Raw genomic sequence first — 13,222 nt, 5'->3', positions numbered from 1 at the left:
AGTGCAGAGCCGCAAGAGTGCGGAGTGTAAGCAGACTGAGAACACAAGGAAAGACAAAGCAGGGAAGGAAGCCACAGACAAGGAGACCGAGAAAAGACAACGTACAGACAAGGCAATGGAACAAGACACAGGGACAAAGACACAAGGACAAAGACACAGGGACCAGGATATTCTGCCTCCTGGAGGGCGGACTACAAGATCAAGGCAATAGCACAGAAAAAAGCCTCCAGAGAGGGAGTAACTCAGAGCAAGGCCAGGCAAACTCAGCAGCTAAACACGAACTGAGCTAACACATTGCACAGGCCCAGACCACAGGGTGGAGCTGCACTATATACATGAGGCCTCTTGATAATTGGTCAGGAACTGATTAGATAGATGCACCTGATTCCTATAAGAACCAGAGAGTTCAGGCGCCGGCCCCCTATACACATAGCCATGAAGCATGCACAGAGCAGAGACACAGAACATGGAGCTGGCATGAAACAGAAACCGCATCATGGCCTGGAGCAGTGGGTAAGATTGTGTGAGAGATGTGAGGCCATGCTGTGATGCCAGCAGAGTTGTTACACATATAATGATTGTCAATGGGGTTACTGTGGTTTTTTTGGTAGCAGTTTGCTTTTGTATATATCACATATAACCTGTTTATCATTTATTTTCACTCAAATATTTTTGCTTTTGCTATTTCTCTGAGGTAAGCTGTTACACAACAGCTTTAGACCTTATTCAAAAGTCTCACACAAAAAACAGATCGATTTTCATCAGTGATTTGAATAAGTATGTAAGTCTTTACCATCAGTGATTAAAGAGTGATATTCTCATATGCTAAAAGTAAAATTAAAAATAAAAAATAAAAAAATCGCAAAGCTTATCCTACTCATTACAATGTTAAAAATGGACTAGTAGGGTGATTTTGCAGAGTACTCAGTGAACATCCTTACAGACTATAAAAGGTTCAGGTTCTAGCCTTTAACCCCTTCAAGACCCAGCCTATTTTGACCTTAAAGACCTTGCCGTTTTTTGCAATTCTGACCAGTGTCCCTTTATGAGGTAATAACTCAGGAACGCTTCAACGGATCCTAGCGGTTCTGAGATTGTTTTTTCGTGACATATTGGGCTTCATGTTAGTGGTAAATTTAGGTCAATAAATTCTGCATTTATTTGTGATAAACACGGAAATTTGGCGAAAATTTTGAAAATTTCGCAATTTTCACATTTTGAATTTTTATTCTGTTAAACCAGAGAGATATGTGACACAAAATAGTTAATAAATAACATTTCCCACATGTTTACTTTACATCAGCACAATTTTGGAAACAAAATTTTTTTTTGTTAGGAAGTTATAAGGGTTAAAATTCGACCAGCGATTTGTCATTTTTACAACGAAATTTACAAAACCATTTTTTTTAGGGACCACCTCACATTTGAAGTCAGTTTGAGGGGTCTATATGGCTGAAAATACCCAAAAGTGACACCATTCTAAAAACTGCACCCCTCAAGGTACTCAAAACCACATTCAAGAAGTTTATTAACCCTTCAGGTGCTTCACAGCAGCAGAAGCAACATGGAAGGAAAAAATGAACATTTAACTTTTTAGTCACAAAAATTATCTTTTAGCAACAATTTTTTTATTTTCCCAATGGTAAAAGGAGAAACTGAACCACGAAAGTTGTTGTCCAATTTGTCCTGAGTACGCTGATACCTCATATGTGGGGGTAAACCACTGTTTTGGCGCACGGCAGGGCTTGGAAGGGAAGGAGCGCCATTTGACTTTTTGAATCAAAAATTGGCTCCACTCTTTAGCGGACACCATGTCACGTTTGGAGAGCCCCCGTGTGCCTAAAAATTGGAGCTCCCCCACAAGTGACCCCATTTTGGAAACTAGACGCCCCAAGGAACTTATCTAGATGCATAGTGAGCACTTTGAACCCCCAGGTGCTTCACAAATTGATCCGTAAAAATGAAAAAGTACTTTTTTTTCACAAAAAAATTCTTTTAGCCTCAATTTTTTCATTTTCACATGGGCAACAGGATAAAATGGATCCTAAAATGTGTTGGGCAATTTCTCCTGAGTACACCAATACCTCACATGTGGAGGTAAACCACTGTTTGGGCACATGGTAAGGCTCGGAAGGGAAGGAGCGCCATTTGACTTTTTGAATGAAAAATTATTTCCATCGTTAGCGGACACCATGTCGCGTTTGGATAGCTCCTGTGTGCCTAAACATTGGCGCTCCCCCACAAGTGACCCCATTTTGGAAACTAGACCCCCCAAGGAACTAATTTAGATGCCTAGTGAGCACTTTAAACCCTCAGGTGCTTCACAAATTGATCTGTAAAAATGAAAAAGTACTTTTTTTTCACAAAAAAATTCTTTTCGCCTCAATTTTTTCATTTTCACATGGGCAGTAGGATAAAATGGATCATAAAATTTGTTGGGCAATTTCTCCTGAGTACGCCGATACCTCATATGTGGGGGTAAACCACTGTTTGGGCACTCGGCAGGGCTCGGAAGAGAAGGCGCGCCATTTGACTTTTTGAATGGAAAATTAGCTCCAATTGTTAGCGGACACCATGTCGCGTTTGGAGAGCCCCTGTGTGCCTAAACATTGGAGCTCCCGCACAAGTGACCCCATTTTGGAAACTAGACCCCCCAAGGAACTTATCTAGATGCATATTGAGCACTTTAAACCCCCAGGTGCTTCACAGAAGTTTATAACGCAGAGCCATGAAAATAAAAAATAATTTTTCTTTCCTCAAAAATGATTTTTTAGCCTGGAATTTCCTATTTTGCCAAGGATAATAGGAGAAATTGGACCCCAAATATTGTTGTCCAGTTTGTCCTGAGTACGCTGATACCCCATATGTGGGGGTAAACCACTGTTTGGGCGCACGGCAGGGCTCGGAAGGGATGGCACGCCATTTGGCTTTTTAAATGGAAAATTAGCTCCAATCATTAGCGGACACCATGTCACGTTTGGAGAGCCCCTGTGTGCCTAAACATTGGAGATCCCCCAGAAATGACACCATTTTAGAAACTAGACCCCCAAAGGAACTAATCTAGATGTGTGGTGAGGACTTTGAACCCCCAAGTGCTTCACAGAAGTTTATAACGCAGAGCCATGAAAAAAAAAAAAAAAATTATTTTCTCAAAAATGATCTTTTAGCCTGCAATTTTTTATTTTCCCAAGGGTAACAGGAGAAATTTGACCCCAAAAGTTGTTGTCCAGTTTCTCCTGAGTACGCTGATACCCCATATGTGGGGGTAAATCACTGTTTGGGCACATGCCGGGGCTCGGAAGTGAAGTAGTGACGTTTTGAAATGCAGACTTTGATGGAATGCTCTGTGGGCGTCACGTTGCGTTTGCAGAGCCCCTGATGTGGCTTAACAGTAGAAACCCCCCACAAGTGACCCCATTTTGGAAACTAGACCCCCAAAGGAACTTATCTAGATGTGTGGTGAGCACTTTGAACCCCCAAGTGCTTCATAGAAGTTTATAATGCAGAGCCGTGAAAATAATAAATACGTTTTCTTTCCTCAAAAATAATTATTTAGCCCAGAGTTTTTTAATTTTCCCAAGGGTAACAGGAGAAATTTGACCCCAATATTTGTTGTCCAGTTTCTCCTGAGTACGGTGATACCCCATATGTGGGGGTAAACTACTGTTTGGGCACATGCCGGGGCTTGGAATTGAAGTAGTGACGTTTTGAAATGCAGACTTTGATGGAATGCTCTGCGGGCGTCACGTTGCGTTTGCAGAGCCCCTGATGTGCCTAAACAGTAGAAACCCCCCACAAGTGACCCCATTTTGGAAACTAGACCCTGAAAGGAACTTATCTAGATGTGTGGTGAGCACTTTGAACCCCCAAGTGCTTCATAGAAGTTTATAATGCAGAGCCGTGAAAATAATAAATACGTTTTCTTTCCTCAAAAATAATTATTTAGCCCAGAATTTTTTATTTTCCCAAGGGTTACAGGAGAAATTGGACCCCAAAAGTTGTTGTCCAGTTTCTCCTGAGTACGCTGATACCCCATATGTGGGGGTAAACCACTGTTTGGGCACACGTCGGGGCTCAGAAGGGAAGTAGTGACTTTTGAAATGCAGACTTTGATGGAATGGTCTGCGGGTGTCACGTTGCGTTTGCAGAGCCCCTGGTGTGCCTAAACAGTAGAAACCCCCCACAAGTGACCCCATTTTAGAAACTAGACCCCCCAAGGAACTTATCTAGATATGTGGTGAGCACTTTGAACCCCCAAGTGCTTCACAGACGTTTACAACACAGAGCCGTGAAAATAAAAAATCATTTTTCTTTCCTCAAAAATTATGTTTTAGCAAGCATTTTTTTAGATTCACAAGGGTAACAGGAGAAATTGGACCCCAGTAATTGTTGCGCAGTTTGTCCTGAGTATGCTGGTACCCCATATGTGGGGGTAAACCACTGTTTGGGCACACGTCAGGGCTCGGAAGTGAGGGAGCACCATTTGACTTTTTGAATACGAGATTGGCTGGAATCAATGGTGGCGCCATGTTGCGTTTGGAGACCCCTGATGTGCCTAAACAGTGGTAACCCCTCAATTCTAACTCCAACACTAACCCCAACACACCCCTAACCCTAATCCCAACTGTAGCCATAATCCTAATCACAACCCTAACCCCAACACACCCCTAACCACAACACTAATTCCAACCCTAACCCTAAGGCTATGTGCCCACGTTGCGGATTCGTGTGAGATATTTCCGCACCATTTTTGAAAAATCTGCGGGTAAAAGGCACTGTGTTTTACCTGCGGATTTTCCGCGGATTTCCAGTGTTTTTTGTGCGGATTTCACCTGCGGATTCCAATTGAGGAACAGGTGTAAAACGCTGCGGAATCCGCACAAAGAATTCACATGCTGCGGAAAATACAACGCAGCGTTCCCGCGCGGTATTTTCCGCACCATGGGCACAGCGGATTTGATTTTTCATATGTTTACATGGTACTGTAAACCTGATGGAACACTGCTGCGAATCCGCAGCCAAATCCGCACCGTGTGCACATAGCCTAATTCTAAAGGTATGTGCACACGCTGCGGAAAACGCTGCGGATCCGCAGCAGTTTCCCATGAGTGTACAGTTCAATGTAAACCTATGGGAAACAAAAATCGCTGTACACATGCTGCGGAAAAACTGCACGGAAACGCAGCGGTTTACATTCCGCAGCATGTCACTTCTTTGTGCGGATTCCGCAGCGGTTTTACAACTGCTCCAATAGAAAATCGCAATTGTAAAACCGCAGTGAAATGCGCAGAAAAAAACGCGGTAAATCCGCCATAAATCCGCAGCGGTTTAGCACTGCGGATTTATCAAATCCGCAGCGGAAAAATCCGCAGAGGACCAGAATACGTGTGCACATTCCTAACCCTAACCCTACCCCTACCCCTAACCCTACCCCTAACCCTACCCCTAACCCTACCCCTAACCCTAGCCCTAACCCTAACCCTACCCCTAACCCTAACCCTAACCCTACCCCTACCCCTAACCCTACCCCTAACCCTACCCCTAACCCTACCCCTAACCCTAACCCTACCCCTAACCCTAACCCTATTCTAACATTAGTGGAAAAAAAAAAATTTCTTTATTTTTTTATTGTCCCTACCTATGGGGGTGACAAAGGGGGGGGGGTCATTTATTATTTTTTTTATTTTGATCACTGAGATAGATTATATCTCAGTGATCAAAATGCACTTTGGAACGAATCTGCCGGCCGGCAGATTCGGCGGGCGCACTGCACATGCGCCCGCCATTTTGGAAGATGGCGGCGCCCGGGAGAAGACGGACGGGACCACGGCTGGATCGGTAAGTATGATAGGGTGGGGGGGGACCACGGGGGGGGGGATCGGAGCACGGGGGGGGGAATCGGAGCGCGGGAGGGGTGGAACGGAGCGCGGGGGGCGTGGAACGGAGCACGGGGGGGCTGGAACGGAGCACGGGGGGGTGGAACGGAGCACGGGGGGGGGTGGATCGGAGTGCAGGGGGGGTGATTGGAGCACGGGGGGTGATTGGAGCACGGGGGGAGCGGACACGAGCACGGGGGGGAGCGGAGCACAGGGCGGAGGGGAGCCGGAGCAGTGTACCGGCCAGATCGGGGGGGTGGGGGGGCGATCGGAGGGGTGGGGTGGGGGCACACTAGTATTTCCAGCCATGGCCGATGATATTTCAGCATCGGCCATGGCTGGATTGTAATATTTCACCCGTTATAATGGGTGAAATATTACAAATCGCTCTGATTGGCAGTTTCACTTTCAACAGCCAATCAGAGCGATCGTAGCCACGAGGGGGTGAAGCCACCCCCCCTGGGCTAAACTACCACTCCCCCTGTCCCTGCAGATCGGGTGAAATGGGAGTTAACCCTTTCACCCGATCTGCAGGGACGCGATCTTTCCATGACGCCGCATAGGCGTCATGGGTCGGATTGGCACCGACTTTCATGACGCCTACGTGGCGTCAAAGGTCGGGAAGGGGTTAAAAAGAACAGGTATGAGAAAAAGCAAGGATGAATTCCCGTGCACTGTCGGGTCACAGTCACTGCAACTTGGGGCTCACACAACACAATACTGTTCAATAACAATAGTTGTGATGTATTAGCACATTGTGATCCTTTGTTACTCAACATCAAGTTCCAATTTATTACGTGCTTTACTGGTATGGGTGAATTATTCTACATTACCTTTTACAGGGCATTCCAGAGTAACATTTATTCCTTTTCTGGCCACCAACATGTCACCCACAATAGCCAAAATGTAGTCTCCATCAATATTGGTGATGTTCCTTTTGGAAGACTGGATTATAGGAGATTCTTTAAGTTAAAAAGAAATAAATAAGTGAAGTAATACATGACATGGCCTGATTTTATATTCACTAGGCCAAGTACATACAAGATAGTCATAGTAGTAATTTGAAGCTCATGGACCCCTTTACGACATCTTTAACAGCCCTGCCCTTATTAGTGTTTTTATTAAAAGACATATCAAAGCATTACAAACTTATTATTTTCATGCTAATAAATCTAAATCATGACAAAACCGGTATTAAAATAATTATTTGCATCTTCAGGATATTTTATAAATAGATATAAATAGATATGGTGCCCACTTCGTGGAAGTTTTTGCACCTCTCCCATTCTTGAGACAAATAAGGGTTTCAGAGGTCCAATAGGCACCGGTAGGTAGTTATGACTTGAGATAAGTGGATATTTTGAAATGCAAATTTGATGGCTTCGCCGAATTTCTCTTACAAATTGGTTTTACTGATAATAAATTTGTGCAAATTACATAATTGAAAAGCTAATTGCATGGAAAATATGTGAAAAACACTGAGTCCTCTTTGGGGTCATTTGAACTTGTTTTGAGCTCTGTAATGCAAACTAGGAATTTTTATTATCAAGATGGCTTCAACCTATCTGGCTATGTGAATGCCGATGGTTATCAGAGGAAGTCAACACACAGCATAATTAACAACTCACTGCAGTAGTATCAGCCTTTTTTGGCTACCCAAATTGTGTAAACGGTCCAAAAATTACTCCTTTTGGGGGGCCAGATGCATGCAGTGATGTTGTTTATAGATAGACCGATGGAGCAAACAGAAGATACTCTGGAATTTTCACATGGTTGAGAGCAATAATCGTCCCTCTTTGAGGAGTATAAAGAGTTTTTGCACTTTGCTAAATGAAGAAATATGAGCTTTTTCTCAAGCTGTCCCAAAATTATACCATTAATTAGGGATATAAAAACGGTATATGGTGCCATTTTAAATGTGAATAAATAATTGCCTGTCAACTAAAAATGTAAAGACAATATTGTTTTTTTGGTGGTCTACAACTGGTTTGCTATACAAAAATAATTTGGCAATTATACAGGCTTTGTATCAAACCATTGAAAAAGTATCCCCTCTTTTTCTGGAGTTTGGAAGAACGTTTCCCAGTATCAGTTGTTAGGGGGTCGAGTTCCAACCTCTGCACAGGGGGAATCTCGGGCCATCTCCGCTGCGGTCTACCATTCTTCTCCTGCCACAGTGGAGCCTGCTCAGCGGAGACATCAGTCCCAGCGTTTCGCTCAGTCTGACTCTGTACAAAGAGTTACTGCTGCTTTTCCTGCTTCTGCCATTGAAGTCAGTTCTGGGCAGCGGCGAGCAGACGCTTCTGGGACTAAGTCCTGCTTTTCTCGTTCTGAGCATGTCCAGAGTAAGATCTCTCAGTGGAGATCGAGGGTCACATGTTCAAATACTGCAGCTATGCCATTGGTCCTTCAGGAAGGTCCTGTAGGTGCTCAGGCTCTGTGGCAGCCTCTCATTGGTCCTGCTAGGAAGGTCCTGTACGTGCTGCAACTATTTAAGGCTCGCATGGCCGCACGGCCATGCGCTAGTATCTTTCTATGTTATATGCTTTGCGCCAGTGTGGTCATGTAAGAGTGTGTTCAGGGACCCGGCTGAAATAAGCCCCTAGAATGCTGGCACCTCCGGCAAGGAGATTGTGTTTGTATATATTCAGGGACCTGGCTGAAATAAGCCCCTCGAATGCTGGCACCTCCGGCGAGGAGTTTTGTGTGAATGCATGACCACTGACTGCTCTCAGTTGGGTAGTTAGCCTGTGCCTCGGTGAAGTCTAACAGGGTTCAGTGCTTTGCTTTCACGGCTACTCTGTGAAATAACAGAGCTAGTTCATACCGCCGTTTGCTAGCAGCAGGTTCTCCGGCACGGTGGACCCCGGGCTGCGAATGCACCAATAACAATAAAACATCTATATTTACTCGGTGCGTTCCGCTAGCCCTAACATCAGTAGTACTGTCTTGAACTATAATACACAGTGAACAGGAAGGAGGTGGGTGGCTGGTATAGCTCTACATTGGTTGTGGCAAGAACAGCATGGTAAGAAGAGGCAAGCAATGATATGCTTGGCATTTTAGTGCCAGCAATGGCATTTCCGGCAGTAGCAGTACAGCCTATACATTATGGAACACACGGGTCAGGAAGGAGGGATGGGGCAAGTTTGGCTGTGCAGTGGCAGTGGAATGAGTAGCATGGCAGACAGTGAAGACAGGGCAGGGAAGGAGATGATTAGCAGTTTAGAACCAGCAATGGCAACCCCAGCAGCATAGTCTAGCACTATGAGGAGTGTAGTTAGCATGGCTGTGCAGTGACTGCTCTAAGAGCAGCAGAGTTGAGAGTTGAGAAAGGTAGACAAGAAGATATTTGGCACTTTAAGACAAGCAGTAGCAGCCCCGGCATCAATAGTAATACAGTATCGATGACATGAGTAACAGGGAGTATATGCCTGGCAGAGTGTGGTCTATTAGCACTGGTGGCGGCAGAACGGTGTAGACATCAATAAATGGATAGTCAAGCAGGAAAACCAATTATATGGTCGATTTAGTCACCATCTGTGCATGATTGTCTGCACTGATCCATACCCGATTCATTTTGACAAATGTTAGGTTTTCTATGTTTGTGACAGATAACCTAGTCTGCTTTAGACCAAGTCACAGAAAAAAAAACCAGTGTTCTTCAAATACATAAAAAATACCTTTTAATAATTCATTTAAAATTCTTAATTTGTACATTACTCAAACCATCACCATAACAAAATCATACAATAGAAAAGGCCAGGGCGGTGCCTAGCCCTGCCCCTCACTACATGCACCCTACCTACCAGCGGAGGTTGGCACCCTACAACCTGCTCAAATGGCGCCCCTGCTTACCGTCGGCTATCCCTTCTATCCCTAGTAAACCCTTTAAGGGATGGGATAGAATATGGATTAACATACATATGGTGTCCCAAATAATGAATCAGGGTCTTAACTTATGTAAATAGAGGGAGACAGTGGATTTATCGATTTTTTAACCCTACCAAGCAGTGGAGGTTGACACCTTACTTAGCGCAAATGGCGCCCCCGCTCCTCGACGGCTGTACCCTGCTCTGTCCCTTATTGATCATGTAAGTGCAGAATTAAGTAAGGTGCCCCTTCGTGAGCCTTATCGGCAATTTTGATGACTGTTCCCAGGAGGTTAGGGATATTGTCAATAAACACAATAAACACTGGGACATACTGTTGGCAGACATTGATATAAGAGTTTCTATCTGAAACACCTACGATTACTTACAGGAGGGGGAGATCCCTAAGAGACCAGTTAGTGCATAGCACATTTACTCCCCCTAAGAAGAGTGGCACTTGGCTTGATAGGAGACAGCTGGGCACGTTTCGATGTGGCAGCTGCTCATTTTGTAGCCAAGTGTAAGTACGGGCCAAGTGTTTGCAAGCAGACATTTTGCTAACTGCAAGACGAGTGGCTTGATATATTTGTTTAAATGTACTTGTCCCTTGAATTATGTGGGCAAGACCAGAAAGGAATTGAGGAGGAGGGTTGGGGACCACCTGGGGGACATCACACATGCCAGGGATACCCCCATCTCTAGGCATGTTCGTGGTGTGCACTGGGGGGATCTAAGCTCTTTCTCCTTCTGTGTAATTGAAGTGGTGGCCCCCTCAATTCGGGGGGAAATTTTGACAAAAGGATTCTACAAAAGGAACTTAAATGGATCCATAGATTAGATACTGTTTCCCCAAAGGGACTGTGTGAACAAATTAATTTTGGCTGTTACTTGTGATTTTTCTCTGTTGGCCCAATCGGCAATAAGTTTACCTGCAGTACTGACCGGAATTAGTCTTTTATGAGTTGTTATCTGCCCTCAGAGGGGATTGTATCGGTTAGTACCCATCAAGTATATTTTCTAGACGGATATAGTACATCATACATATATGTAATTAGCCTGAGTGGTGATGGTGTTTAGCTTTATTGGTAAATATATTGGTAGCATATGGGTATGGAATCTCATTTTATTATCATTTAACTACAAAGTTTGGTACTAAATCATGCGCCGGCCTCTAAGTCTATGAGAATTTATTGATAAAATCCAAAGTTGGAATATATGACCAGGTCAGGAATAGGGTTAAACCATTCCGGTATTTTTGCTTGTACGCAGACGGTGAGGCGCAATAGTGTGTGATCCTATGCATATGGTGTGTACATCTATACACATGTCCCCTATATCCCTTATTTTTGTCCTCATCTAGGACAGCATGAGGTTAAACCAGCTCGGCCTATTGAGCGTCGTCGTTTTTTTCTCAGTGACTTTTCATTCATTGTGCGCTTGTTGCGCAGAGAGTTATCTGAGAATGCGCAGTGGGGGAGGCGCATTTGTGAAATGCGCGGCAGGCGAGACTCGATCGAAGAGTGAGGCCCTTGATAGGACTGTGGAACGCAGTATGGTGTGCGCCGCCTTTGATAGGACTGCGCTTGCGCAGTCAGTGGGACGCATCCGTGGAATACAGTATGGTCTGCGTCTGCACAGATGGTCTACAGGAAATGCGACCATGCAGTTCTGGTCATGTGCAATGTCTGTAGCACAACACGAGTACCGGATGTTTGGCATCATGACACGCACACTATGCTACCAGGTGATTTTGATGATGAGGTAAGACAGAGGCTATATTACATGTACAACTGGGCACTCAGTCTGAAGCACTATATTGAGAGGGGACTCACCCTAACGTGCCGAGGACTATATCTGTTTGAATTGCATCACCAATGGATAAGCTAAGTAGTCCTGGATTATCTATTTACTCCTTTTGTAGAGGGGAAACGCGTTGAGTTTCTGTTTGACAGACTTATTGGTGGATATGCAGAGTTTCTAATATGAGCACACTTATTTGAGTAACCAGAGTTACTGATGGACATATTTATTGATGGATTTTTAATATGAGCGTATTTGTTTGAGTAATGAAGTGTGACAAACTGGTCACTACGATTGGCTATTTAGACTATTTTGTGACTATCTGATAAGCCCTAGACAAAAGATTAATAATTAAGCATTTTTTGTAAGAGACAACTGGGGGGGGGGAGTTCTCTCTGATATGTGTTAACTATGTGTGAATGTATACACTGGGGGGACCGATATACATATATATAAAGAACTCTGGTATTATTCTTTTTATGGGCACTTTAAAGCACTAATGCACCTTACTTAATTCTGCCCTTACTTGATCAATAAGGGACAGAGCAGGGTAGAGCTGTCAAGGAGCGGGGGCGCCATTTGCGCTAAAGCGGGTGTCAACCTCCGCTGCTAGGAAGGGTTAAAGAAGGGATAAATCCACTGTCTCCCTCTATTTACATAAGTTAAGACCCTGATTCATTATTTGGGACACCATATGTATGCTAATCAATATTCTATCCCATCCCCTAAAGGGTTTACTAGGGATAGAAGGGATAGCCAACGGTGAGCGGGGGCGCCATTTGATCAGGTTGTAGGGTGCCAACCTCCGCTGGTAGGTAAGGTGCATGTAGTGAAGTGCAGGGCTAGGCACCGCCCTGGCCTTTTCTATTGTATGATTTTGCTATGCTTATTGGTCTAAATATACCCCCAAAGATATTCTTCTTTTTTCTGTGAACATAATCTAGTCTGCTTTGGCATGAAAAATTCACTGGCCTCACTGAATACTTTCTTTGACATGGCACTTGAGGTTGGACACATTACCCCGATAGCAAATAGGACCAGGTCTTGCCACTGGTCCAATTTGTCTTTGCTACTTGTTCTAGCCCAAATGCTGGCACAGGCAAGGGAATGTTGTGTCTGCAGGGATCACAGAGGGGTCTGGTGGACAGTTTTGTGGGGGGCAGGCGTTTGCTCAACAAAAATTTTGCAGAGTATGTAACATACCTTATATTGTTAGTAAGCCATTTTGGACTTACTTTCAGAAGCTGTAAAATTTTCCCCCATTTTGCTTTAATTGTGAGGGCCTAAAAGTGTGAATGTTCAACAGTCATCACCTTGATAATATTAAAAATATGCCTTTCCTTGCACAAGAATTGCAGCATATAGCTTTCTACACCTGCCAGTACGACCGAAGACCCCATTGCTTCATTGTCATAATTCCACAGTGATGATTGCTGTTATGGCCTTTCTCAGACATGTATATTTGTGAAAGAAATCTTGCACTATTGTATTCAGGACATGAGGCATGCATGGAGTGTGGATTATTTTGTCTGAACTTAAGGCAGCCAGAATGTTCTGGCATTGTCGCAGGTTAAGATGCATGATGCCTGTGCTGTGTATTGCAACCAGCCAGCCTGTCTGGTTTCCAGGTTATGTCCTACACATCATCATCATCATCATCATCATCTTTATCCA

At 44.2% G+C, this 13,222-nt stretch overlaps 1 protein-coding gene across 1 annotated transcript in view; it reads right to left on the bottom strand.

Annotated features, from left to right (window-relative positions):
• ADAMTSL3 (ADAMTS like 3) overlaps nt 1-13,222 on the bottom strand; it is an 810,189-nt gene that overhangs the window by 104,240 nt on the left and 692,727 nt on the right. Inside the window, exon 23 of the mRNA XM_069766101.1 lies at nt 6,710-6,838. Coding sequence (XP_069622202.1) covers nt 6,710-6,838 — 129 coding nt within the window. The remainder of the gene's footprint in view (nt 1-6,709; nt 6,839-13,222) is intronic.

Source organism: Ranitomeya imitator, chromosome 4, assembly GCF_032444005.1.
Source record: "Ranitomeya imitator isolate aRanImi1 chromosome 4, aRanImi1.pri, whole genome shotgun sequence".
Classification (NCBI taxonomy): Eukaryota; Metazoa; Chordata; class Amphibia; order Anura; family Dendrobatidae; genus Ranitomeya; species Ranitomeya imitator.
The sequence above is the reverse complement of the archived record's forward strand: the minus strand, read 5'-3'. Positions and strand labels throughout refer to the sequence as shown.